The 25,051-nt window shown below is 21.0% G+C and overlaps 6 protein-coding genes and 1 pseudogene across 6 annotated transcripts in view, besides 1 other annotated feature; 1 reads left to right on the top strand and 6 right to left on the bottom strand.

The window, feature by feature from the left end:
• Window positions 1-2,188, bottom strand: part of PY17X_0318000 (PIR protein) — a gene marked incomplete at both ends in the record, with an annotated part of 7,832 nt that extends 5,644 nt beyond the window's left edge. Inside the window, 2 exons of the mRNA XM_022955007.2 lie at window positions 1-2,031; window positions 2,171-2,188. The exon at window positions 1-2,031 is cut by the window's left edge and continues 5,445 nt beyond it. Coding sequence (XP_022811495.2) covers window positions 1-2,031; window positions 2,171-2,188 — 2,049 coding nt within the window. The remainder of the gene's footprint in view (window positions 2,032-2,170) is intronic.
• Window positions 2,189-5,703: 3,515 nt separating this feature from the next.
• Window positions 5,704-6,196, bottom strand: PY17X_0317900 (annotated as a pseudogene).
• Window positions 5,704-6,196: a sequence feature (fam-b protein, pseudogene).
• Window positions 6,197-8,087: 1,891 nt separating this feature from the next.
• Window positions 8,088-9,242, bottom strand: PY17X_0317800 (uncharacterized protein; the record flags this gene model as incomplete). Its single annotated transcript, XM_722049.1, has 3 exons — window positions 8,088-8,153; window positions 8,242-9,090; window positions 9,228-9,242. The coding sequence occupies 3 exons, from the start codon at window positions 9,240-9,242 to the stop codon at window positions 8,088-8,090; spliced, it is 930 nt and encodes a 309-aa protein (XP_727142.1).
• Window positions 9,243-12,169: 2,927 nt separating this feature from the next.
• PY17X_0317700 (fam-b protein) lies at window positions 12,170-12,614 on the bottom strand (the record flags this gene model as incomplete). Its single annotated transcript, XM_022955006.1, has 2 exons — window positions 12,170-12,406; window positions 12,570-12,614. 2 exons carry the CDS (start codon window positions 12,612-12,614, stop codon window positions 12,170-12,172), a joined length of 282 nt encoding a protein of 93 aa, XP_022811494.1.
• A 1,082-nt stretch (window positions 12,615-13,696) lies between these two features.
• On the top strand, window positions 13,697-15,235 carry PY17X_0317600 (fam-a protein; the record flags this gene model as incomplete). The annotated part of the gene is made up of 6 exons (XM_721914.1): window positions 13,697-13,827; window positions 14,003-14,237; window positions 14,336-14,405; window positions 14,566-14,675; window positions 14,771-15,007; window positions 15,122-15,235. The coding sequence occupies 6 exons, from the start codon at window positions 13,697-13,699 to the stop codon at window positions 15,233-15,235; spliced, it is 897 nt and encodes a 298-aa protein (XP_727007.1).
• Window positions 15,236-17,847: 2,612 nt separating this feature from the next.
• Window positions 17,848-18,974, bottom strand: PY17X_0317500 (erythrocyte membrane associated protein 2, putative; the record flags this gene model as incomplete). Its single annotated transcript, XM_721915.1, has 2 exons — window positions 17,848-18,780; window positions 18,903-18,974. The coding sequence occupies 2 exons, from the start codon at window positions 18,972-18,974 to the stop codon at window positions 17,848-17,850; spliced, it is 1,005 nt and encodes a 334-aa protein (XP_727008.1).
• A 2,548-nt stretch (window positions 18,975-21,522) lies between these two features.
• On the bottom strand, window positions 21,523-22,263 carry PY17X_0317400 (fam-b protein; the record flags this gene model as incomplete). Its single annotated transcript, XM_720363.1, has 2 exons — window positions 21,523-22,026; window positions 22,195-22,263. 2 exons carry the CDS (start codon window positions 22,261-22,263, stop codon window positions 21,523-21,525), a joined length of 573 nt encoding a protein of 190 aa, XP_725456.1.
• Window positions 22,264-25,051: the final 2,788 nt, after the last annotated feature.

The raw sequence follows: 25,051 nt of genomic DNA, 5'->3' as shown, positions 1-25,051 counted from the left end.
TCCTGCTTCTACCACTTTTCCTGCTTCTACCACTTTTCCTGCATCTACCACTTTTCCTGCATCTACCACTTTTCCTGCTTCTACCACTTTTCCTGCATCTACCACTTTTCCTGCATCTACCACTTTTCCTGCTTCTACCTTTTTTTCCCCTTCTACCACTTTTCCTGATTCTGGCTGTAGTTTTTCTTTTATTTTAGATAGTACTTGATGTATTGTTCCCCTCTCTTTGTTTTCTAGCTCTGGCTTTTTTTCTTTTTCTAGTTTTTTTTCTTCCTCTATCCGTTTTTCTTCCTTTATCCTTTTTTCTTCCTTTATCCTTTTTTCTTCCTTTATCCTTTTTTCTTCCTTTATCCTTTTTTCTTCTTCTATCCTTTGTTCTTCCTTTATCCTTTTTTCTTCCTTTATCCTTTTTTCTTCTTCTATCCTTTGTTCTTCCTTTATCCTTTGTTCTTCTTTTATCCTTTTTTCTTCTTCTATCCTTTTTTCTTCTAGCCTTTTTTCTTCTAGCCTTTTTTCTTCTAACCTTTTTTCTTCTAACCTTTTTTCTTCTAACTTTTTTTTTTCTAGCTGTTCTCGTTCTATCTTTTCTCGTTCTATCTTTTCTCGTTCTATCTTTTCTCGTTCTATCTTTTCTCGTTCTAGCTTTTCTCGTTCTAGCTTTTCTCGTTCTAGCTTTTCTTGTGCTAGCCTTTCTTGTTTTAGCTTTTCTTGTGCTAGCCTTTCTTGTTCTAGCTGTTCTTGTTTTAGCTTTTCTTGTGCTAGCCTTTCTCGTTCTAGCTGTTCTTGTTTTAGCTTTTCTTGTGCTAGCCTTTCTTGTTCTAGCTGTTCTTGTTTTAGCTTTTCTTGTGCTAGCCTTTCTCGTTCTAGCTGTTCTTGTTTTAGCTTTTCTTGTTTTAGCTTTTCTTGTTTTAGCTTTTCTTGTGCTAGCTGTTCTTGTTTTAGCTTTTCTTGTTTTAGCTTTTCTTGTGCTAACTTTTCTCGTTCTAGCTGTTCTTGTTTTAGCTTTTCTTGTGCTAACTTTTCTTGTGCTAGCCTTTCTTGTGCTAGCTTTTCTTGTGCTAGCTTTTCTTGTTTTAACTTTTCTTGTTTTAACTTTTCTTCTTCTAGCCTTTTTTCTTCTAGCTTTTCTTGTTCTGACTGTTGTTTTCGTTTTATTTGATCTTGACTTAGTGCTTGAGGTTGAGGTGGATGTTGTATTTGAGGTAGCGCTTTAGGTAGTTCTGCAGGTAGTCCTTGATCTTTCGATTTCGGTGATAAACTTTCTTTTGTTATCTTTATAGGCTTTCCTTGGAATCTTCTACTATTTTTTGGTTCCTTTCTTTGAGTTGATGTTTTATTCGCTGTATTTTGTAGATTGATGTTTTGTTCATTATTCCTCGCATTCATTTTTGTAAGTTCTAGAAGACGTTTTTCTATATTATATTTTTTATCAGCATCCTTCTCAATAGCAGAGGCTCTAAAATCGTCATATATTTTTTTTAACTTTTGCAATTGAGATAGATATGTATCATTTCCAGAAAAAACGTTGTAAAGGGCTCTATATTGATTAAGACATTTGATCGAATTTCGAGAAAGGTTTTTATGTTTTTCATTATTTTTTTTATAATATGCAATCGTATTACATATATGGTTAAGTAGCGTATACAATTCACTCATATGCCTAAGATTAACATTTTGCAAAGTCATTAGATTATTTAAAATATTCAAATTCTCAAAATTACCCATATTGTTCTTTAAATATTGTTCATAAGCGGAACTTAAAGTAATTTCATTGGCGTTACTATTTTTTATTTTTTGGGCTATCTTAAATAAATTATGAGCTAACCACATCATAAAATATTCAGAATACACTTTGTCATCATTGTTTAACGCCGTAAATAAATACCCGCTCAAAGCACCAATACCTTCAACCCTATTTGAACATGGTCTATTATTGGGGCAATATCGAAGGTATTCTGGGAAACTATTGATTTCCTTATGTATGTCAGTACTACCATTCAAAAGCTTATCAGCTTCATAAAATAAATCGCACTAAGAAAATTATATATAAATTAATAAAAATATGTATTAATATAAAATTTACTGAATAAAATTTAATGTGATTTGTAGACAAATCAAACACAATAAAATAAAGGATAAGCATGTTTTGTTTTAAAATAAAATTATTTACCGCTGTTTCGTCATCCATTGTAATGGGATTTTGTTCTTAATATGTAGATTGACATCATATTGTTTTTATATAAAATATATATATTGACATAATATATCCTGTAAATGAACCTTCTATATCATATTTATAGTATTAAACCCATTGAAATTTTTAATAATAATTTAAAATTAATATGGAATAATAATACAATAATATTAATAGAGCAATATTATATTTACTTTTATTGAAATTTACTAAATTGTCTTAAATTATGGTTGGTTTAATACATATTAACCATAACTATATATAATACAATTTATGCATAAAATCAATATTGCTAATAATATTATACATAATTAATTGTATTATAAAATATTAAGGAAATTTATAATGAATTAAAAAAAAATATACTTATACGTATGTTTTAATATAGAACATAAACAACGTTGTATCTTTTATTATAATAAACAGGATCCTAAAATTTAAATACTGTACAAATATAAAAAATTAAGAAGGTTATTATTAGAATCCTTAAAAATATATAAATAGTAATTTTTTAAAATATATTAAATTTTTATATACTAGTTTCTAATATTATATGCCACTGTTTTATTAAAATTATATTATTTTCAAATTAAGTTGCATGCTACATGTTCTATACAACTTACATAATTTTAATATTATTTTTATTTAATATAGATTAATTCATAATCCATTTTAATGAATCCAATAACCTTATTTTTATTCCTATATACTTTAATTTAGAATTATACTTTATTGGGTAATTTTACAACTTATTTTGCGTATTATGTCTACAGTTAAAATAACAATTAACACTGAACCTTGTATTTATTAAACTATTTATAAGTTTAAATAATCCATTGAACGTAAAAATTAGCATTAATAGTTATTTATATTTCATTACTTAATATTAATAGAAAGAAATAATAAATATTTAATATTTACTAATTATTATTTTAAAAATTATTTAAGTGTAATAGAAAAATATACATAATTAGATTGGTATATTTACATTTTAAATAGGAGAGATAAGGGAAGTATGTTTTTGAGACAAAACTGTTGTCATATAAGATTTACTTATTCTACATAGTTTAATTATGCCTAATATTTTTACCATTAAAGTTTTCAATTCATGTATACATTAAAAATGACTTAGAATTATTTTCTAAATATATAGTTTGCTTTTAGATTTTAATAAATAATATTGTATTGCATGTTTTATAATAAACTATATTTAGTTCTATGATGAACAACTATAAAATTATTAATATCATTTTGCTTGGTAGTGTTAATTCTAATATTACCACATTAAAAAAACACCAAACCAAAATTGTAACATTTCATTTGATCTGTATGCATACAATTTTAATCTTATCATACCTTTAATAATATATATAATTAATATATATCAACGTATTCGAATCAAATGAATTTAATGATTTTTTCGTATTTAATACTTTATTGATATTATTATTATTATGTTGTTGGTATACCACTGTATAGTACAATGGAACAATCAGTGTACTTAATAAAATCCTTTAAATCAATGTAGAGTATTTCTTCGTTTCATAATTTTTAAATCAAGTATTTTAGAACATATGTTATTTCGTAATAACAATATATTTAAATTATAAATTTAGAGTTTTTATATACATAATAACCTAATAAAAATATTATTAGTTCAAATTAATTATTACATACTTTTTCTATATACTTTGCATTAATGTATAATTGTATATGCTTCCCAAATTCAACATATTTCATTGCTTAGTCATGGATACAATATTATATATATATTGGAACAATAACGACATTCTATCTAGCATATTATTTATAATTATTGGAAAAATTATTAAAAAAATTATTAAAAAATTATTAAAAAATTATTAAAAAATTATTAAAAAAAATATTAAAAATATTATTAAAAATATTATTAAAAATATTATTAAAAATATTATTAAAAATATTATTAAAAATATTATTAAAAATATTATTAAAAAAATTATTAGAACAAAATATGATATTAAATTTTATTAATATACTTATATTTTATTTTTTTAACTATTTTAAATATGATATTTTTCCAATTTATAAATACCTCAAAATATAAAATTTAAAAATTAATAGTAATTAATCTATTATTATACCTTTATGACAAATAAATTAAAGCGTAAAAGCAACTTCTATTAATACTAATTAATTTTAATACAAATGTAAAATACAAAAAAAGAATAGTAACTACAATTAAAACTTAAAAAATATTGTATATATAGCCCAATTTTTGATGTATTACTAAAAATGTTAGATGCATAAAATCCCTTTTATAGCTAATGTTGTATTATCGAATATAGATTGGCATTCCATGAATATATATTTTATGACTATCTATTATAGATTGCAATATGTTTAATTAATCTTAAAAATATGAATAATAACCTGAAGCTATATTATATTTTAGACAATTATTCCAAATGAATATAATATAACTTATAGCCTCATATATAAGCTTACTATATAGTTTGATTGGAATGATATAATTTAAATCAAAATAATAGTGACACAAATTATAAGCTTTACTAAATAAAATTTCCATCAAATAATGAAACATATTATTATATGCATAATTCAATATAGTTACGATTAACAAGCTTTATATAATAAATAATGATCATATATCATAATATGAATTAATATATGCAATATAGACATTTTACTTTAACCATATTAAATCGGCATGAACACTCAATTATATATATTATAACTTATAAATATGTTATGTAACCTCTTTCATATTAATGACAGTACCCATTTGGGGGGTACATATTTTTAACTTCATCTCGTAATTAAACATACGGGATGATACATATATTTAATTATTATTCAAAAATCAATAAATACGATCAAATTATAAACAAATTAATAAAAATATAACCCTAACACAAAACATCTATTCCATAGAAAAAAACTATAAACCATAGTAAAGAACCCTAAACTCTATATAGCTTGTAATTTTATTAATAAATGGATTTAAATTAATACATAATGTATATGCATGGAAATAAGGATAAATGAGTTTTTGATAAACACTAAAAAAATATAAATTAGTTATACATCAAATTAAATATATATAATAATAAAACAAACAATTAAATCAAATTTCATTATTCTATGAATGTAAAAAATGTAACTTTTATGCCATAAAATATTAAATATATTATTTTTAATCATTTAAACAGGTATAATAAAACATAATAATAAAGAGGTGGTTATATTGATACCTTTTCTAATTTAAAGCGAAATTTAAAGATTTTTCAACATTTCTTAATTATGGAAAGCGTATACGGTATAAGTAGTATTATTAAGAACCCCATCCTGAAGCTGCTATCAAAAACGAAATACCATATATATCGTAAGCTTCTTAAATAAATTTTTATTTTATTTTTTTAATTTCTTATAATTTTCATTTGATATATTTTCATTATATTTACCTTCAAAATTATTATCTTCACTCTCCAAAATACTTTCATAATTTTTCAATTATCTAAAACTTTCATGTTCTGATACAGAATTATTTTCATCTTTTTTGTTATTTTTTTATCTTCTATCGGTTGTATTTCTAATTCATCATTTCTTTTATTATCAAGCTCTTTTTTTACTTCTTCTAATTCTTTTCGAAGTTCATGAATTATGTCTCGCGTTTTATTATCTACGGTATTTAAATCGAATTGATTGCTTGCATCTTCTAATATCATATTATTTTAAAAAATTTTTATATTCCTTTCAAGACATATGCTTCTCTCATTTACATAGTATAATTCTTGAAAAGATATGAAATATTTATTAGCATGTGTGTAATTAATTTTAATTGTTTAACTTAAATCTTTTACAAATACATGAGACAATAATATAAGGTTAATGTAAAACAATAGATACGAAAACTATAATGAACTATTATTAATAATAAAATAATGTGTAACTTACATTTTGGGCATATTCAAAAAAACAAATAATTGAAGAAAAAAACATATTTTAAAATGCTTATTCTCATTTTTAACTTTATTAAATAAATGAAATAATGGTGATAACTTCATATTTATTAGTTTTTTTTTATAAAATTTATGAATAAATGGGTATATTTATAAAAAAATATGGCATTTATTTCATTTATTAATTTTTTCCATTTTTTATAAAATTATTTATGTAATTTTTGTAATAATTTTCGTAATAATTTTCGTTATTTTCATTAAAGGTATTTATGGATATAAATATTATATTTTTTTCAAATAAATATTAATTTTTCTCTAAGAAATACACCATTTTTAATATTTTAATTATAAAAAATATATGTATATAATAATTTTCCCTAATATATTTTTTTGGGAAATTTGTTATACAAATAACATTTTAATATAATTTAAATCCATTGATACATTTAGTGATGCAGTTTTAATATTTTATAAACTTATATATTTTCTGTTATCGCTTACATACGACCAAATTAATAAATATCAATTAAAATAATAAAATTATTATATACATATATATTTTTTATATGAATAAATACAAACATATAATGAAAACATTAACAAAGCACCATTGTTATTTACATTTAAATAGTTTCTTATTCTTGTATTTCTCCGATTTTAAATAATACTTATAATATTAAATATGTTATTTACCACTTTTGTGTAAAAATATTTTTTTTCATAAATTTGGATGTAATCATTTTATTTATATACCTATGAATATACAACATTAAATATATTATTTCTAATAAAATAATATAAAATATTCATATTTTCAAATGTAATTCAAACAAATAATCAAATTATATTATTAACTTACAAAAATAATACATATAGAACCAATATATTGATAGACGTATCAATTTATTTTTATCTCAAATCGAAAAATGGAATATACTTCTATTAACTTTTATTTTCATCATATTCATTTAACAGATTATAAGACACCTTTGTATTTAGACAATACAATATTTTGATTTTTATAAATAATAATTAAAGACAAATAAATAATATAAATCAGTATAATATAAAAATTATTTTATGTTGTATTATAAAATAAGAAACAAACTCTTGACATGTATCATATATACACAATACTTTTTTATATTAATAGACAAATTTACTATTTATTATTCTTTAAATTCGACTTCAAATGTAAGTTAATTAAATTTGTCATATAAATAATCATATTTTCTTTATAAACAAAAATAATAAATAGTACAGAATTGGCTTGAATAAGTTTATATATATTTAATAATCTCATTTTCTCATTGACGCAATTTACGACTTTACCATTTCTTCAATTTATAACTTTTTTCATATGTTTTCCTTATTTCCCTTCCTCCTCACCCAGTTTCTCATATTATGCATTGTAATTATTTAAATCAACGTTCTCTTCTAGAACCAACCCAGTTCCAATGTTTGATCAATTTCCTCATAAACCAGTAACCACAAATTAACAATAAAATAAAAAAAGTACATAGTTCAAAATATTTACCATTAAGCTATATTAATACAAAATGCAATTCTTATAATTTTTCAAAATATATTTCTTTATTCGTTTCCTTTCATGCTCATTTTTTCTTAAATATTTAGACTTAATTTAAATCTTAAAAACTTCAACGTATCCTATACATATTTTTAATAACTTGTTTTCTATATATATTTAAAACAATTCCTTGAACTAATAAATATTATCAAATTATGCAAAACTAAATATAATATAATACTTAACCCTAACCTATAACATAAAAACTATATAAAAATTATGCAAAAATTTTGACCAAAAATTACTTCGAAATAGACAGTTTCTTAAAATATATCAATCATTATTACTATTCCTGAAATTGTCACTACTCTTCGAATCATATATTAATGATCCATTTTATTCTTTATGTTTTTAGCTTTTCTTTTAAATGTTGTTTTTGAGCTCTTTTCCGTAATACAAATAACGAACACTAATATAAAATGTTAAGAAGTGTAGACTTTTTTGTTAACGTTTGAATATATTTAATGAAAATAATTTTTAAATTTCTTATTATTTACCTTATAAAAAATTCCCAAAAAGATTGTTATTGCACTGAATATTGATAAAGCTATAATTATTCTGTTTACTATCGACAAGCTTGATGATGTAACACCATAATTTTGTAGAGAAGAATCTTCAGAATGATCTTCATAACTTTGTACGTGTTGTGTTGTTTTTATCGATGGAAGGGATGGAAAACTATTACATTTCTTTTTAAAACTATCATAATCAGTTGATAAAGTAGACCATATTTGACTATATGAAGTGTTTCCAGTAACACTAGAACTTTCATTAAGTTCTTTAAATTTGTCAACAATGTCATTTGCATATTCCAAATATTCCGTGCATTCTAGCGTGTTTTCATTAGATTCAGTATGCATTTTACATAATAATTTAAATGCATCATAAAATTTAAATATATATTCAAAATCCATATTTGTAGCTATGATTTCATTAAAATTACTATATCCCGTTTTTTTTTTTAATGTATTACTACAATCTTGATCATCATTATTACAATTAGTATAATGACTGTTATTCTTTATATGCGCTTCATAAAAATCTTTTAGGTTGTTGATGTTATTAACATTCTTTAGGTTTAACATATAACTTAGCCATATCATAATGTATATAATAAACATATTAATTTTTTCTTTACTTAAATCATCAATCCTATGAGCAACATTTTGCTCGAGCAACCATAAGCATGCAGCATTTATTTTATCGACCTCAGTCTTACATTTTTTTTCCTCTGATTCTCCATCATGGCAGTATTCCTCAATACCCGGTATATTCTGAATATCATATTCTTCAGAATTTTTTATTTTATCGGTATAATTTTGAATTACTATATCAAAATTTTCACACTAAGAAATAATTTATAAAAGTATAATAAAAATATATGTTAATGAATCTCTTATAAAATAAAATTTAATGAAATTTATAGATTATATAATATCGACAAATACAAGGAAAAGCAAATTTTATTAAAAAATGCAGATACCAGGTCAGGATCCATTGTGATTTTATTTTGTTTATAATATGTAAATTATGTAATATAATATTGTTTTATATATGTTACGTTTAATAAATGACAAAATAATTGAAGTCTAATATAAAATCATTTGTGTTTAAATAAATTCCTATCATTTTTAATATTAATTTAAAGGTAATATGGAACAATATAATATTTTTATGGAACTTAGTTAAATTCCCATAAATTATGGTTATTTGATGCATTATTGGTTATTTGTATATAAATTTGTGCATAAATTGTTATTCTTAATACCTTTCAGTATAATTCTATAATAAAATTTAAATGAGATTGTAATGAATTAAAAATATATCATCTTATACACATGTTTTAATATATAAAATAAACAACATCATATCTTTTGTTTTAATAAATGGTGTCTCGAAATTAATATACTGAAAAAATCGAAACAATTAAGAAATCCATTATTACTATAATGTTTAAAAGTATATAAATAGTCATTTTTTAAAGTATATTAAATATTTACATTATTGTTTCTTATAATATATAATATAGTTTTTTCTAAAATTATAGTATCTTCAAATTAAGTTACATGTTCCATTTTCTATGCAAATTACATAAATTCATATTATTTTTATTTAATATAGATTAATTCATAATCCATTTTAATGATTTCTATAACTTTATTTTTATTCCTATATGCATCAATTTAGAAATATACCTTATTGGCTAATTTTATAATATATTTTCCCATCTTTTCCATTCTTTAAAACAACAATTAGCACTGAACCCGTATTTATAAGCTTAAATAAGTCTTTGAATCTATATTATTTTTAAAATAATACATAGTAAATGCTAAACATTTATTATGCCTTTCTATTAATATTAAATATATATAACACAAATAAGTATTGATGTAAATTTTAAAGTATAATATAAAACTATGTGTATTAGGTTGTTATATTGTCCTTTAAGAGGAGAGAGATAAGGTATATTTGCTCTTTTAATATATATATTTAGATAAATATTTCTTAAATGTTTTGAATAGCTCATTTTTATTTTATGTATTCTACTTCTATATTTATCGATGTATATACATTCAGATAATTTATTAAAAATTCTATATTTTATTAATTTTACGATAAAACAATGCTATTTTAGATTAAAAAAAATGATGATTCACTAAATAATGATAATATAATATGTGTTAATATAGAATAATGAAAAGAAATTTAACTTTGAGACTTTAGCCTTTTCTTTATTTATCCAGTTTTTTAAAATATAAGACTACAGATCCCAAATTGGATCTTTAACAAAATATATAACATTGATACGTTTATAATATATTATTATGCGTCTTTTCGATAAAATTAATATATAATTGTATATTTTTCCCAAAATTAACATATTTCAACATTAGTTATTAGTATAATATTTTACCAGTTTATATATATATATATATATATATATATATATATATATATATATAGGTATATAATAATAACGCTATTCTATCTATCAAATTATTTATAATTATTAGAACAAACTATAACATTATATTTTATTTTTTAGCTATTTTAAATATGATATATTTCCAATTTATATATGCCTCAAAACTATAAGGTTTAAAAATTAATAGTGATTAATATAATGTTCTACCTTTATGATAAGTTAAAGCGTACAAATCAACTTCTATTAATACAAAAAGAGAATAGTAGATACAATTAAAAATTCAAAAAATGTTAGAAGCATAACAATAATTTATAGACTATGTTGTATTGTCGATTCTCGATCGAAACTCTATACATCTATATTTTATTAAAATCTATTATTACAGTTCAGTTGGATAACATGATTTGAATCAAAATAAATATGATACAAATTAGAAGTTTCACTAAATAAAATTTTAGTCAAATGAGGAAACATATGTGTTATACATAATTCGATATAACCACAGATTAACAAATTCTATATAATAGGCAATTATGATATAGATAATATTAATTCATATATAGCCAATATCTATATTAATATATGAAATGTAGACATTTTATTTTAACCATATTAAATCGGCATGAACACTCAATTATATATATTCTAGCTTATGGAAAAAATGTTATATAGCCCCTTTCATATTAGTTTATGTTCCTTTTTGGTTGCATATTTAGGCTTCAGATCAAGATTAAACATATAGGGATAGTACATATATTTAATTAGTGTTCAAATTATAAAAAATAAAATAAAGATATAGCCCTAACCCAAAACATCTATTCCATAGAACAAAACTATAAACCATAGTAAAGAACCCTAAACTCTATATAGATTGTAATTTTATTAATAAATGTGTTCAAATTACGTTTATTTAAAATAATTATAAATATTAACTAAAAATGAGTAAATCCCAAATCCATTAATATATCATATATAATACATATGCATGGAAATAAGGACAAATGAGTTTTTGACAAACACTAAAAAAAGACAAATTAATTATGTAACTTGATTATATATTAAATTAAATATTTATAATAATGGAACAAACAATTAAATCAAATTTCATTATTCTATAGAACGTAAAAAATGTAACTTTTATGCCATAAAATATTAAATATATTATTTTTAATCATTTAAACAAGTATAATAAAATACAATAATAAAGAGTATTTATAGTTATATTTGTATTTTTGATAATTTAATGCCAAATTTCTTGAGTTTCCATCAGTTCATAATTACGGGAACTGTACACGGTATAAGTAGTATTGTTAAGTACCCCGTTCCTAATGATATTACCAAAATATTAGATACCATAAACATTCCTCAGACCCCAAGTGTTTTTTTATATTTTAACTTTCGATTAGTTTTGAATTTATTATAATTATTACTTGATTCCATTTCATTATATTCATCTTCAAATTTACCATTTTCAATCGTCAAGATATTTTCAGAATTTTTCAATTGTTTAAAGTCTTCGTGTTCTGATACTTAATTATTTTATCTTGTATTGTTAGTATTGATAATTCACAATTCCTTTTATTGCCAAGCTCTTTTTTTACTTCTTCTAATTCTTTTCGAAATCCATAAATTATGTCTCTCGCTTTATTATATGGATCTGCTAATATCGTATTATTTCTAAAGTTTATTACATTCCTTTTAAGGCATGTGCTTCTCTCATTTGCATAGTATAATTCCTGCAAAGAAATAAAATATTTATTAACATGTGTGTAATTAATTTTAATTGTTTAACTTAAATGTTTTACAAATATATGAGACAATAATATAAGGTTAATGTAAAAAAATAGATACGAAAACTATAATGAAATATTATTAATAATAAAATAATGTGTAACTTACATTTTGGGCATATTCAAAAAAACAAATAATTGAAGAAAAAAACATATTTTAAAATGCTGACCCTCATTTTTAACTTTGTTAAATAAATGAAATAATGATAACTTCATATTTATTAGTTTTTTGTTCTAAAATTTATGAATAAATGAATATATTTATAAAAAATATGACATTTATTTCATTTGTTAATTTTTTCCATTTTTTATAAAATTATTTAATGTAATTGTTGTAATAATTTTCTTTGTTTCCATTAAAGTATTCATGGATATAAATATTATATTTTTTCCAAATAATTTTAATTTTTCTCTAAATAATAAACTTTTTTTAATATTTTAATTATAAAAATAGTATATTATCTAAAAAAATACGAAAAAATTGAAAGAACAAACTATCGTTTTTATGTAATTAATATATATTTATACAACCATCGTTTATTCATTAGCATAATATATACATATATAATTATATTCAAATCATATATTATCAAATATTATATTCAAATAATATATTTCGTGAGTTATATTAAAATTAAATAATATCAGAATATGCTAAAATTTATAGGTATTTTTTAATATTAATTCAAAATTTTATATTATCGGCAAATTGTGGTATAAATAATATAGGTAAAGCATATAGATTTATTCTATAGTTGCATAAATTTAATATATATATCCTATATTTATCAATATAGTTTATTAGTTTTAGTTTTAATTTGCTGAATTATAAAAATTCAAAAATTGTAAGCTCATAACATATCATATTAAAAATGTTATATATATAATATAATTAAAAATATTTATATTTATGTATTATAATATTAAAGATATAGAAAACCATAATATGTTTGAATGTTATTGCTTATGAAAGTTTTTGTTATTGTTGTTTGTTTTATAATTAGATCAATTAAATGAAAAATCGATATATTTTATAAGTATGATAAAACCATATGGATTATATAATTATATATTTTTTTTGTTTAAATATTTGCCTTAATTTATTTTAAATAAATATTGTTTTTTTATAATTCTGTTGAGTAGTATTTTATTTCAATTTTAATTATACTTTCGCAACTTTTAGAGTTTTTAAATTTTAAAAAATACAATATATTTATAATATTTTATTTATCAAAAATGAATAAAGGGTACATTAAAACAGCTTTTGTTCTTTTAAGTTTGATTGTATACTCGAGCAATAGAGCCATTGCAAGTGAGTCAGTTCCAGATGTGGGAAATTCTAACACCGTTTCTAAAAAAAATATTGCGTAAGAAAATAGACAACATATATAAAATAAATATACATTAAATTCGTCATTATGAAAATATTATATACATATTATACAAATATATAATAAATAACACTTGAAAAGAACATATACTGTCTTATAAATATATTTATGCTTTTTTACAAATTATAAATAATTCCACTTTGATCAATAGTAGTTCGAATGAAAATCGTGAAAAAGGGAACTTACAAGCGTGTATTGATCCTGAAGAAACTGAAAAAGCAACAGAAATTATGGACAAAGCTATATATCGCTTAAAACACCATGATTATCTTAATAACGGTTACAATTATTATTTTTTAAGGGAAATAAAAGGATCTATATGTTTTACGAAATATGGAGATAATGACATTGCAAGATTTTATCTTAGGATCCGCAATCAAAATAATGTATAAATAAAAAACATAATTTTTTATGTTGTGAAATTCAGTTTGAATAAAAAAATGTAATTACTATTATATGAATATATTTTTTTTTTTGTCATTAGTATAATAAAATAGTAAAAATGTTATATGAAGCCAAGGATTTATATAGTTTAGGCTCCAATGATAGTAAAGGTATATAAAAAATAGTTAATTAAACAATTTAATATATGATTATCACCTCTTATGTTATATTTCTTGTGTATTTTTTCAATGTGTTATGCTACTATTTTGTTTTGTTAAACTCCATAATATTTTAATTTACATTTATATAAAATTATGATTTGATTTTTAGGAAAAGTTATTCGTGAATACTATCCAAATTTAATAATGTTACAAAGATCTAATCAAACCCGAAATACACCACCCAATAAATATAATTTTAGCTTATCTGCAATAGCTGAAGTAAGGAGACCTTTTTTCCCTTCGTCTCGATATATATCGTATTTTTCATATTATTACATACAATTTATTAAAATATATATTTATTCATTTTGTAGATATCAGAAAATATAACAATAATTGCCAATACATCTATAAATGTAAATGACGACATCAATGTCAATAAAAAAAAAAAAAAAAAAAAGACTACCGCAAAAAGTGCAGAATTATCCAAAGATCATATTGATTTTGACAATGCTGCTAGACAGATAGTATTAAGAAATATGTTTACTGATTTTTTTGGATTTATTATTAAAAGAGAAAGTGATCATGTTAGTATTACCTATGTCGAATATGTAAGCAATATATAATTTCTGTATAAATATACATATGCATAATATATTATATTTGTCCTCGCCAAATTGAAATATTTCTTTTATGTATTTATCCATTTTTAATATTTCCCATAGAATGTTCGCTATAACCCATGTCCAAAAGATTTGAATATAAGCGAATGTAAAAGATGTAAAGGAAAAAGTATGTTAATTATAATGAGAAAAATCCTAAACACCTTTAATGGTTAAAAATATAAGCCACATAATAGATTTTAACAGTTTAATATTGGAATATATATTAATAAAATATATTTAAATTTCTGGATAATATATAGTTTAAATTATCATAATGAAACATCACTTGTTCATCATATGAAAGTTTATTTTGCATATAATTTTTTCACACCATTTAATATAAGAATACATTTATGAATATTTCATTTCGTGAACAATACAAATGTAACTACTATATTTTATGAAAAATATTTTATTATGATTATTATTTCATACTGATATTTATATTTTTTTAGTCTATAAATCTATAAGTTTACAGTTTCCTTTTAGATTTTAATTCATATATATATATTAAAACACATTTTATAATTTGCACCACCTTTTGCACCACCTTTTGCACCACCTTTTGCACCACCTTTTGCATCCCCTGCTATTATATATACACAAATTCATTTTAATAAATAATATTGTACTGCATGTTTTATAATAAACTACATTTATTTCTATAATGGAAAACTATATTTTTAAAGAACATTATGGAATTGTTATTATTTTTCTTGGTGTAGTTAATTCTAATATTAGCACATTAAAAAAATACTAAGCCAAACTTGTAATATTTCATTTGATCTTTTATACGAATATTATAATATTATCAAATGTTTAATAATATATATAAACGTATTCGAATCAAATGAATTTAATCATTTTTTCGTATTTAATACTTTATTGATATTACTATTATGATGTTGTTGGTATACCATTGTATAGTACAACGGAATCATCAGTGCAGTTAATAACATCCTTTAAATCAATGTAGAGTACTTCCGTATTTGTTTTAAAGTATATATTTTAGAATGTATATCATATTGAAAAAAAACGATATTTAAATTATAGATTTAGATGTTGTATCTATATAATAACCCAATAAAAATATTATTAGTTCAAAGAAAATTTATTATATGTACCTTTTCGATAAAATTAACATTTAATTATATGAAGTTTTCACAATATAACAATATTTCAATATTATTTATTGGTATTTTACTAAATTATATGTATAGTCATATAATAATTACGCATTTTATCATCATATTATTTATAATTATTAGAACAAAATATGACATGAAATTTTATTAATATACTTATATTTTTTCAATTAAATACTTATAATATAATTATTTATACCACAAAACTATAAAGCTTAAAATGAATAGTGATTGATCTAATATTATACCTTTATAGTAAATAAATTAAAAAATATATAACTATTTCGATTATTTGAATTTAAAACATTAGCATAAAATGATATTATATATAATAAAAAATTAAATGAATTGTATACACATATTTATAATGCAATTTTTTATTAATATGCATATTTTATTGTATTATTAATAATGTTAGATGCATAAAACATCTTTTATAGATATCGTTGTATTGTCGATTCTCGATCGATATTTTATGAATCCATATTTTATGACTACCTATTATATATTGGGAATATGTTTAATTAATCTTAAAAACACACATATTAATATGATTATTCAAAATGAATTTTATTATAATGTATACCCTCATATATAATAATATTATACAGTTCGGTTGTCAAAATCCAATTTAGATTAAAGTAATTGTGACACAAATTATAAGTTCTACTAAATAAAATTTTCATAAAATAAAGAAACATATTGTATTATGCATAATTCGATGTAACCACATATTAACAAATTTTACATAATAGGAATTATGATATAGCAAATATCTATATTAATATATGCAATATAGACATTTTTTTAATAATATTAAATCGATATGAACACTCAATTATATATATTGTAATTTATGAAATATGTTATGTAACCCCTTTCATATTAGCTTATGCCCCTTTTTGGTTGCATATTTGGATTTCATTTCTAGATTAAACATAAAAAAATGTAAATATATCTGATCAGCATTTACAGACCAATAAATATTGTCAAATTATACAAAATTAAATCCACATCGTAACTAAACCACTGTTTTTTCGTAGAGACATATATATTGCATGTTCTTAATCAATTTATTTATTGTTGCTTGTGTTTTTTTATTATAATGAAATATAAAACTATAATTAACGACTACATTATATTTTTGCGCAACACAATAATTTATAAAACAACAAAAACGAATCAAACACAATTTATAAATATATGTAATATATTCGTATAATACAATAATTTATAAAATATTAAAAATAAATCAAATAAAATTAATATATATATATATATATTTTGAAAAAATATTTATACGACATACATTCCATTTAAAACTTTATTATTTGTGTTTATTACTATAATTTTCTTTCTGCTTTAATATTTATTTTGAACATTAACACTATCTCACTTACATTACTTTTAATTTATATAATATTTATAGAGTTCTTTTTATTAGATTTTGGCTAGATATAGCCTTCCTATAATTTTGAACTTATATTACTCTCATTTTCATTCCGTTCAATATGTTTATTTTTCATCATTCTGTATTTTTATAGTCTATATTTTAAAAAAAATTCTCTTTTAATTAGTTCTCACCATTCTTCTCATTAGAATAAGTTTTTAATTGCTCTTAATCTAAACCTATATATCGTTTTAGCTTAGAATGAGTGTGTATTTATTTTTTTTATTATAAATTTTTTTTTTCAAATAATTATCTAACTCTGGGTCATCTGAATCAACTTCATAAACTATATGCAAATATTTATTCCACTCTTCCATCTCATCATTTATTTCTTCATAATTATCACATAAAAGATCCCGCCTTTTGGATCGTTTTTTTGATAGAACATTTGGGATTACTGAGGTTTTGTGGGTCACATCTGCTGGTGGTGGAGGAGTAGATCCTCTAAGTGACCTTTCTATAATGCTTGTGTGTTCTGGTGGTGGTGGTATCCCTATTCTTACATGTGGTTTTGGAATGATATCTGTTTCTGGAGTGTTTAGTTGTTCGTTTACAAATGGTGGGTCTTTTGGGACATACAATTCCATTACTGGCTCATAATTTGGTTCATCATCACTATCTTCTTGATCTTCATTATCTTTTTTATCTTCATTATCTTTTTTATCTTCATTATCTTGTTTATCTTCATTATCTTGTTTATCTTCATTATCTTGTTTATCTTCATTATCTTCTTGATCTTCATTATCTTGTTTATCTTCATTATCTTGTTTATCTTCATTATCTTCTTGATCTTCATTATCTTGCTTATCTTCATTATCTTGTTCATCTTCATTATCTTCTTGATCTTCATTATCTTGTTTATCTTCATTATCTTGTTTATCTTCATTATCTTGTTTATCTTCATTATCTTGTTCATCTTCATTATCTTCTTGATCTTCATTATCTTGTTTATCTTCATTATCTTGTTTATCTTCATTATTTTGTTGATCTTCAAAAATTGATTCTTGGTTATATTGTGATACATTTTCTTCATAGAATTCTTCTTCTTCTTCCATTTCATTGTTTTCTACCTCAGATAACAATCGATTTGACTTGGTAATTCTAGTTCCATTGTTATTATTTTTCTAAAAATACATAAATTTTGAATGTGTAAAATTAAATTTTATTTTATAATGTAAAACATCACCATATTATAAATTATAGAACAATAAACAAATATTTATAAATTTAATATATAGTATTTTACCTCGTTATTGTATGCTTCACATAAGCACATTAAAAGAAGGGGCGAAATAATTTGTATTAATTTGTAATTCATTTTTACAGTATATATTATATTTTTTTTAATACTATAAAAAATCCAAAGAAAAAAAAGAATTGAGACGTTTTATATATAAAATAATATACAAGTTTTATTGTATATTATATATTTTTATTAATTAGTTTATTTATATTTTTGCGTATGATATTTGGTATTAATTATTAAGATTCACTATATTATAATAGCATTAGTTATTTCATGTTAATTTGTTATAAATATGTGAATTTTCCATACAAATATTGTTAAAAATTTAATAACACAATTTAATTCTAATTTTTTTTAATTACTATTTTAAAAATAAAAAATATATTATTTATTAAAAAAAAACATATTATTTATTAAAAAAAATATTTTCCCGATCAAACAAAGTATTTTATTTTTAATTATAATATATAATTAAACTAACACCATAAATCTATACATAACAAAGATCCAGGAGGTGTACTTAATATTTTGGAAAATACTTAAAGCTTAATAATAATATCAAAAATAATACTAAATTATTAAAAAATAATAAATTAAAACCATTTAATTAGTTTAAATATATATATATATATATTTTTTTTTTCTTAGCATAATTTTATATTTTTTTGCACTATTATATTTTCATATTATAACTTGTAGAATAATTTCCTTTTTTCCTAATTGTATTTTACCATGTGCATTATATAATTATCCTTTTATTATTTATAAATATTTTAATAATATTTTAAAATTCTCCTTTTTTATTTTACACTATGTTTCAATTGCAAAAATTTATATAATAATCTATATATCACGTTTTTGGTATAATGATAGAAACTAATAAACTTGTAGAACCACACCCATTTATATTTTTTAATTAGTATTGTATATTTATCGTTTATAACATGTGAATACATTATATTTTATATAACTAAATACCTATCCTCTTTAATAACACACAAATCATAAATTAAAATAAAATTTACAATCATTAATATAATTTCCTTATTTTTATTTTATATATAATTTTTTTTATTTATCAATAAAATAGTATACTAAATTTATATAATAATATTTAAAAATAACATAAAACAACAAATATTATTAAATATGAGAAATTAATTAAAATTAAACCCATAAAATAATATTCAATAATTCCTAGGTTATCATATATTAATATATTTATTTTTATAATTATTGACAAAATTATTATTAAATACTACACCTTGTAAAATTTAATAATTAAAAAATAATAATAATGAACAAAGGGGGGTATATTAATTCATTTATCATTCTTATGCCTATTTTCATAAGTTATAAAGGTATCAAAAATTGTAAACTCAAACCCATTCCAATTAAAACCTTAAATGGTATTCCAATATTATATGTGGAAAATTTTCCAAAATAAATGTTATGTTAAATATTTCCTTTTTAAATATAATATTTAGCGCCTTTTTAAGAAATATATCATATTTTAATTCCTTATAATTATCTATTCAAAAAATTTCATTATATTCATTTTCAAAATTGTTATAATAAATATTTAAAATACCCGTGGTATTTGTCAATTGTTTAAGTTCCCTATATTTTCATGCAGAAAAAGGTATATTTTTTTTTTTAGTGTTTTATATTATATTTGTTCCACTGATAGCCCGTCATTAAATTTATTATTATTTTTCTTTCGAATTTCTGGTGATTTCTTCACAACCTTATGAATTAAAATGTTCATTTCCATATTTATACCATTTAATTTGAATAACATATTACTCCCTTTAAACTTCTTTACATGTTTATCTATAACATTTTTAATATATTTTATTCCTTCGCCATTATAAGCATCTACAATACTCAAAATTTATTCATTAAAAACAATGGAGTCAAACATATTTTTTGAATTTACTAATAATTCATTATTTCTAAAATATATTGAATTTTCTCTCTCTATGCATCGCATAAAAACCTCGAAAAAATAAGGCATAATTGACCTATATTTACATAACATTTATTTTAACTGTTTTTTAAACTTACATAAATATATTATTCAATTCATGCAATAATACTATATAATGGTCATGGGAAATAACAAACATATGCAAATCGAACTAGACATATTCTCAATAACCAAATGTGATGAATAACTTACATTTGGGGTATATTCCAAAAAATATGCAACAATAGAAAAAAAAAAACACATGTTTATTTAAAATTATGAACACACTCCATTTTTAAATTGGTTATTTACTAATAAATATGTTTAAATTAAGTTTATTTAAAATAATTATAAATACTAACTAAAAATAAATAAATTCAAAATCCATTAATGTATATGCACAGAAATATGGATAAATGAGTTGCTGACAAGTACAAAATAAAGATAAATTAAATATATAACATGAATATATACTAAATTAAAAAAATATATAATAATAAAACACACAATTAAATTATATTTCACTATTCTATAGAATGTAAAAAACGTAAAATTTATGCCATCAAATATTAAATATATTATTTTTAATCATTCAAACAAGTATAATAAAATATAATAACAAAAAGTGGTTATCTTAACATTTGTTATAATTTAGAAGCGACGTTTTCTGGATTTCCAACAGGTCTTAGTTATGAACAAACTAAACCGTGCAAATAATACTAATAATTTTATTGCTTTTGATATTATTACCGCACAAATTTTTAACACCAGAAATAAAGGATTCTTAAGTAGTTCGAGTTTCGTTAATTTTCTATTGGGATTAGATTGGAGTTTTTTATGATTATCATTTAAATTGATCTTATTATATTTCACCCCAGAGAATCGTCCTTTATTTTCCAATTCGTCAAAGCTGCTTTGTTCTGATACAGAATCATCTTCATCTTTTTTTTCTATTGTTTTATCTTTTATTGGTTTTATTTCGAATTCATAATTCCCTTTATTCTCAGACTCTTTTGGTACTTCATTTATTACTTTTCGATATCCATAAATTATGTCTCTCGCTTTATTATATGGATCTGCTAATATCCTATTATTTCTAAAGTTTATTACATTCCTTTCAAGGCATGTGCTTCTCTCATTTACATAGTATAATTCCTGCAAAGAAATGCAATATTTATTAACATGTGTGTAATTAATTTTAATTGTTTAACTTAAATGTTTTACAAATACATGAGACAATAATATAAGGTTAATGCAAAACAATAAATACGAAAACTATAATGAAATATTATTAATAATAAAAGAAAATAGTCTGTAACTTACATTTTTGGCATATTCAAAAGAACAAATAACAATTGTAAAAAGAACATATTTTAAAATATTGACTCTCATTTTTAACTTTGCTAAATAAATGAACTAATATATGTAGTTTGAAATAATGTTTATAACTTTATATTTATTCCCAAAATAGTAATATTTATTATTTTTTTGTTCTAAAATTTATGAATAAATAAATATATCTATAAAAAACTATGGAATTTATTTCATTTATTAATTTTTTGCATTTTTTATAGAATTAATTTATTTAAGTGTTGTAATAAACTTCGTCATATCCTTTAAAAGTATTTATGGATATAAATATTATATTATTTTTTTTCAAATAAATATTAGTTTTTCTCTTAGAAATACAACATTTTTAATATTTTAATTATAAAAAATATATATGTATATAATATTTTTCCCTAAAATATATTTTTTGGAAATTTGTTATACAAATAGGTTTTATATAATTTATAATGCATTGGTGCGTTTAGTGGTACAGTTTTAATATTTTATATACTTATATTTTTCTATTGTTTACATACGAACAAATTGATATATATAAATTAAAATAATAAAATAATAGATACATATATATTGTAAATAAATATATGGAAACATATGGAAACACATGGAAACACATAGAAAACAATTAACAAAGCATCGTTGCTATTTACATTTAAATGGTTTATAATTTATTATATTTTATCACTTTTTTGTAAATTTTTTTTTTTGATAAATTGGTATGTAATAATTTTATTTATATATCTAGAATATACAACATAAAATATATTATTTCTATTAAAATTACATAAAATATTCAAGTATAAATCACAACGAATAATATATATGAAACTAGAAAATCAAATACCCTTAATAGCCAAACGCTTTGTTTTCCCGTATTCATTAAAAGTATAGTATAGTACTTTTAATAGTTAAAAATTATTTTGTCTTTATTTTTATAAATACTATTTAAATGAAACATACATATAACACATTAATTGTCATAGAGAATTCCATCACATAGAAAATTTATTTTATGTTTTATTATAAAATACGAAACAAACTCTTGACGTGTACCATATATACACAATACTTCTTTATGTTAATAGGCAAATTTACTATTTATTATTCTTTAAATTCGAGTTCAAATATAATTTAATTAAATTTGTCATATAAATAATCATCTTTTCTTTATAAAAAAAAATAATAAATGGTACAGGACCAGCCTGCATAAGCTTGTATATATTTAATAATAATATTTTTTCTCTACGAAGTTTATAACCAGGTTTGTCATTTTTGTCGTATCAACTTATTTTATAATTATTTGTATCGGTCTCTTCCCTCCAATTGAATTTATAACCTTTTCATTTTTTTTTTCTTCAATTTCTTTCTCCATCCAAATGACAAACGCTAACATAAAATTATGAAAAATATATAATATTTTATAGTGGGGAAATATTTTAAAAATTGTATACTTCGCAATTTTCTTTTTATTTACCTTGTACATAATAGCTAAAGCAATGGATATTAAAAGAATTATAATTGACATTCCAATTTATTTGTATTCTTTGAGTACATTGTCATCTATTCTTGTTGTTTTATTTCCTTTTACTTCGGTTCTAACATTTTTTGGTTTAATTACTTGATTTGTCAATGATTTTTTAGATTCTCTTGACTGTTTTAATTATAATTTCCTTTTTCAGATGAGTCCTCAGACAATTCCGTTGTTCTACTTTGTTCCTTAGAACTTGATAATAGTGGAGTGTGTAGTATTTTTGATGAGTTTGTAAATGTTCTAATTCTTTTTCATGAATTATATTGTTCACTATCTACTATATTATCTTTATTTTTTGATTCACTACCCCGAGATTTTGGGTTTTAATCCATATTTTCCTGTAAATCCAAATGCCCATAATTTTATTTCTTCTATCTTTGGAAGCTCTGGGAGTATATTATTTTGGGAATTTTTTTATAATAATCCTTTTTGAGATCATTATAAACATGTTTCAACATATCATATACATAAAAATATGGATTATCAGTGGTATAATCGCCTATAAATATATTAAAAATCTTGCTTACATATTTTAAAGTGGTTACCATAGAGTGCTTTGAAATGATAACTTTTCATAATCTCATTAAATACTAATTTTTTATATTTGAATTTTCATTATTAACATCATTATTGTCTAGTAATGACTTCAAAGGAACCCAAATAAAATACCTGGACAACATTTTTTTCATTTTTATTAACACAAAAGATATTAATAGATGTATAATGTTATGTTTATATTCTAAATTTAAACAATTCATAAAAACCTTAATAGTTGTATGATAACAATATTTATCTGCTAAATTCAAACAGTTTTAGCCTAAAATTATTTGGAATATGAAAATCAAAAAATAATATATATATGTGTGGATTTTAAAGTGAGTTCATGGTTCCTTATAAAAACATATTTTAAAACATAAATAACTAGTTTAGCTGATTCTTTTTTAAATGTTGAAAAGCGAAGCGATCAACGAATAATACTAAAGATAACCAAGAAATATTTATTATTTAATAACCCTCAATGTGCAAAATAAATATTATAACTTAAAAAATTTGATAACTCAATACTAACTCAAACATTTATTTTAACATTTTTTTATAAACCACAACAAAATAAAAACACTTCTTAATGAATTCATATTACACGAAGGTGTACATTTTTTAAAAGAATATACACTTAAATGTTATGAAAACAAATAAAAAAATATAGGCACATATATATAATATTATACATATCGATAATTTAGTAGCTTGCACATAAATGGTCCATGTGTGAGAATTACATTTATTTATTTATTTTGTTAT

The sequence above is a fragment of the Plasmodium yoelii genome, assembly GCF_900002385.2.
Source record: "Plasmodium yoelii strain 17X genome assembly, chromosome: 3".
In the NCBI taxonomy this organism is placed as follows: domain Eukaryota; phylum Apicomplexa; class Aconoidasida; order Haemosporida; family Plasmodiidae; genus Plasmodium; species Plasmodium yoelii.
The sequence above is the reverse complement of the archived record's forward strand: the minus strand, read 5'-3'. Positions and strand labels throughout refer to the sequence as shown.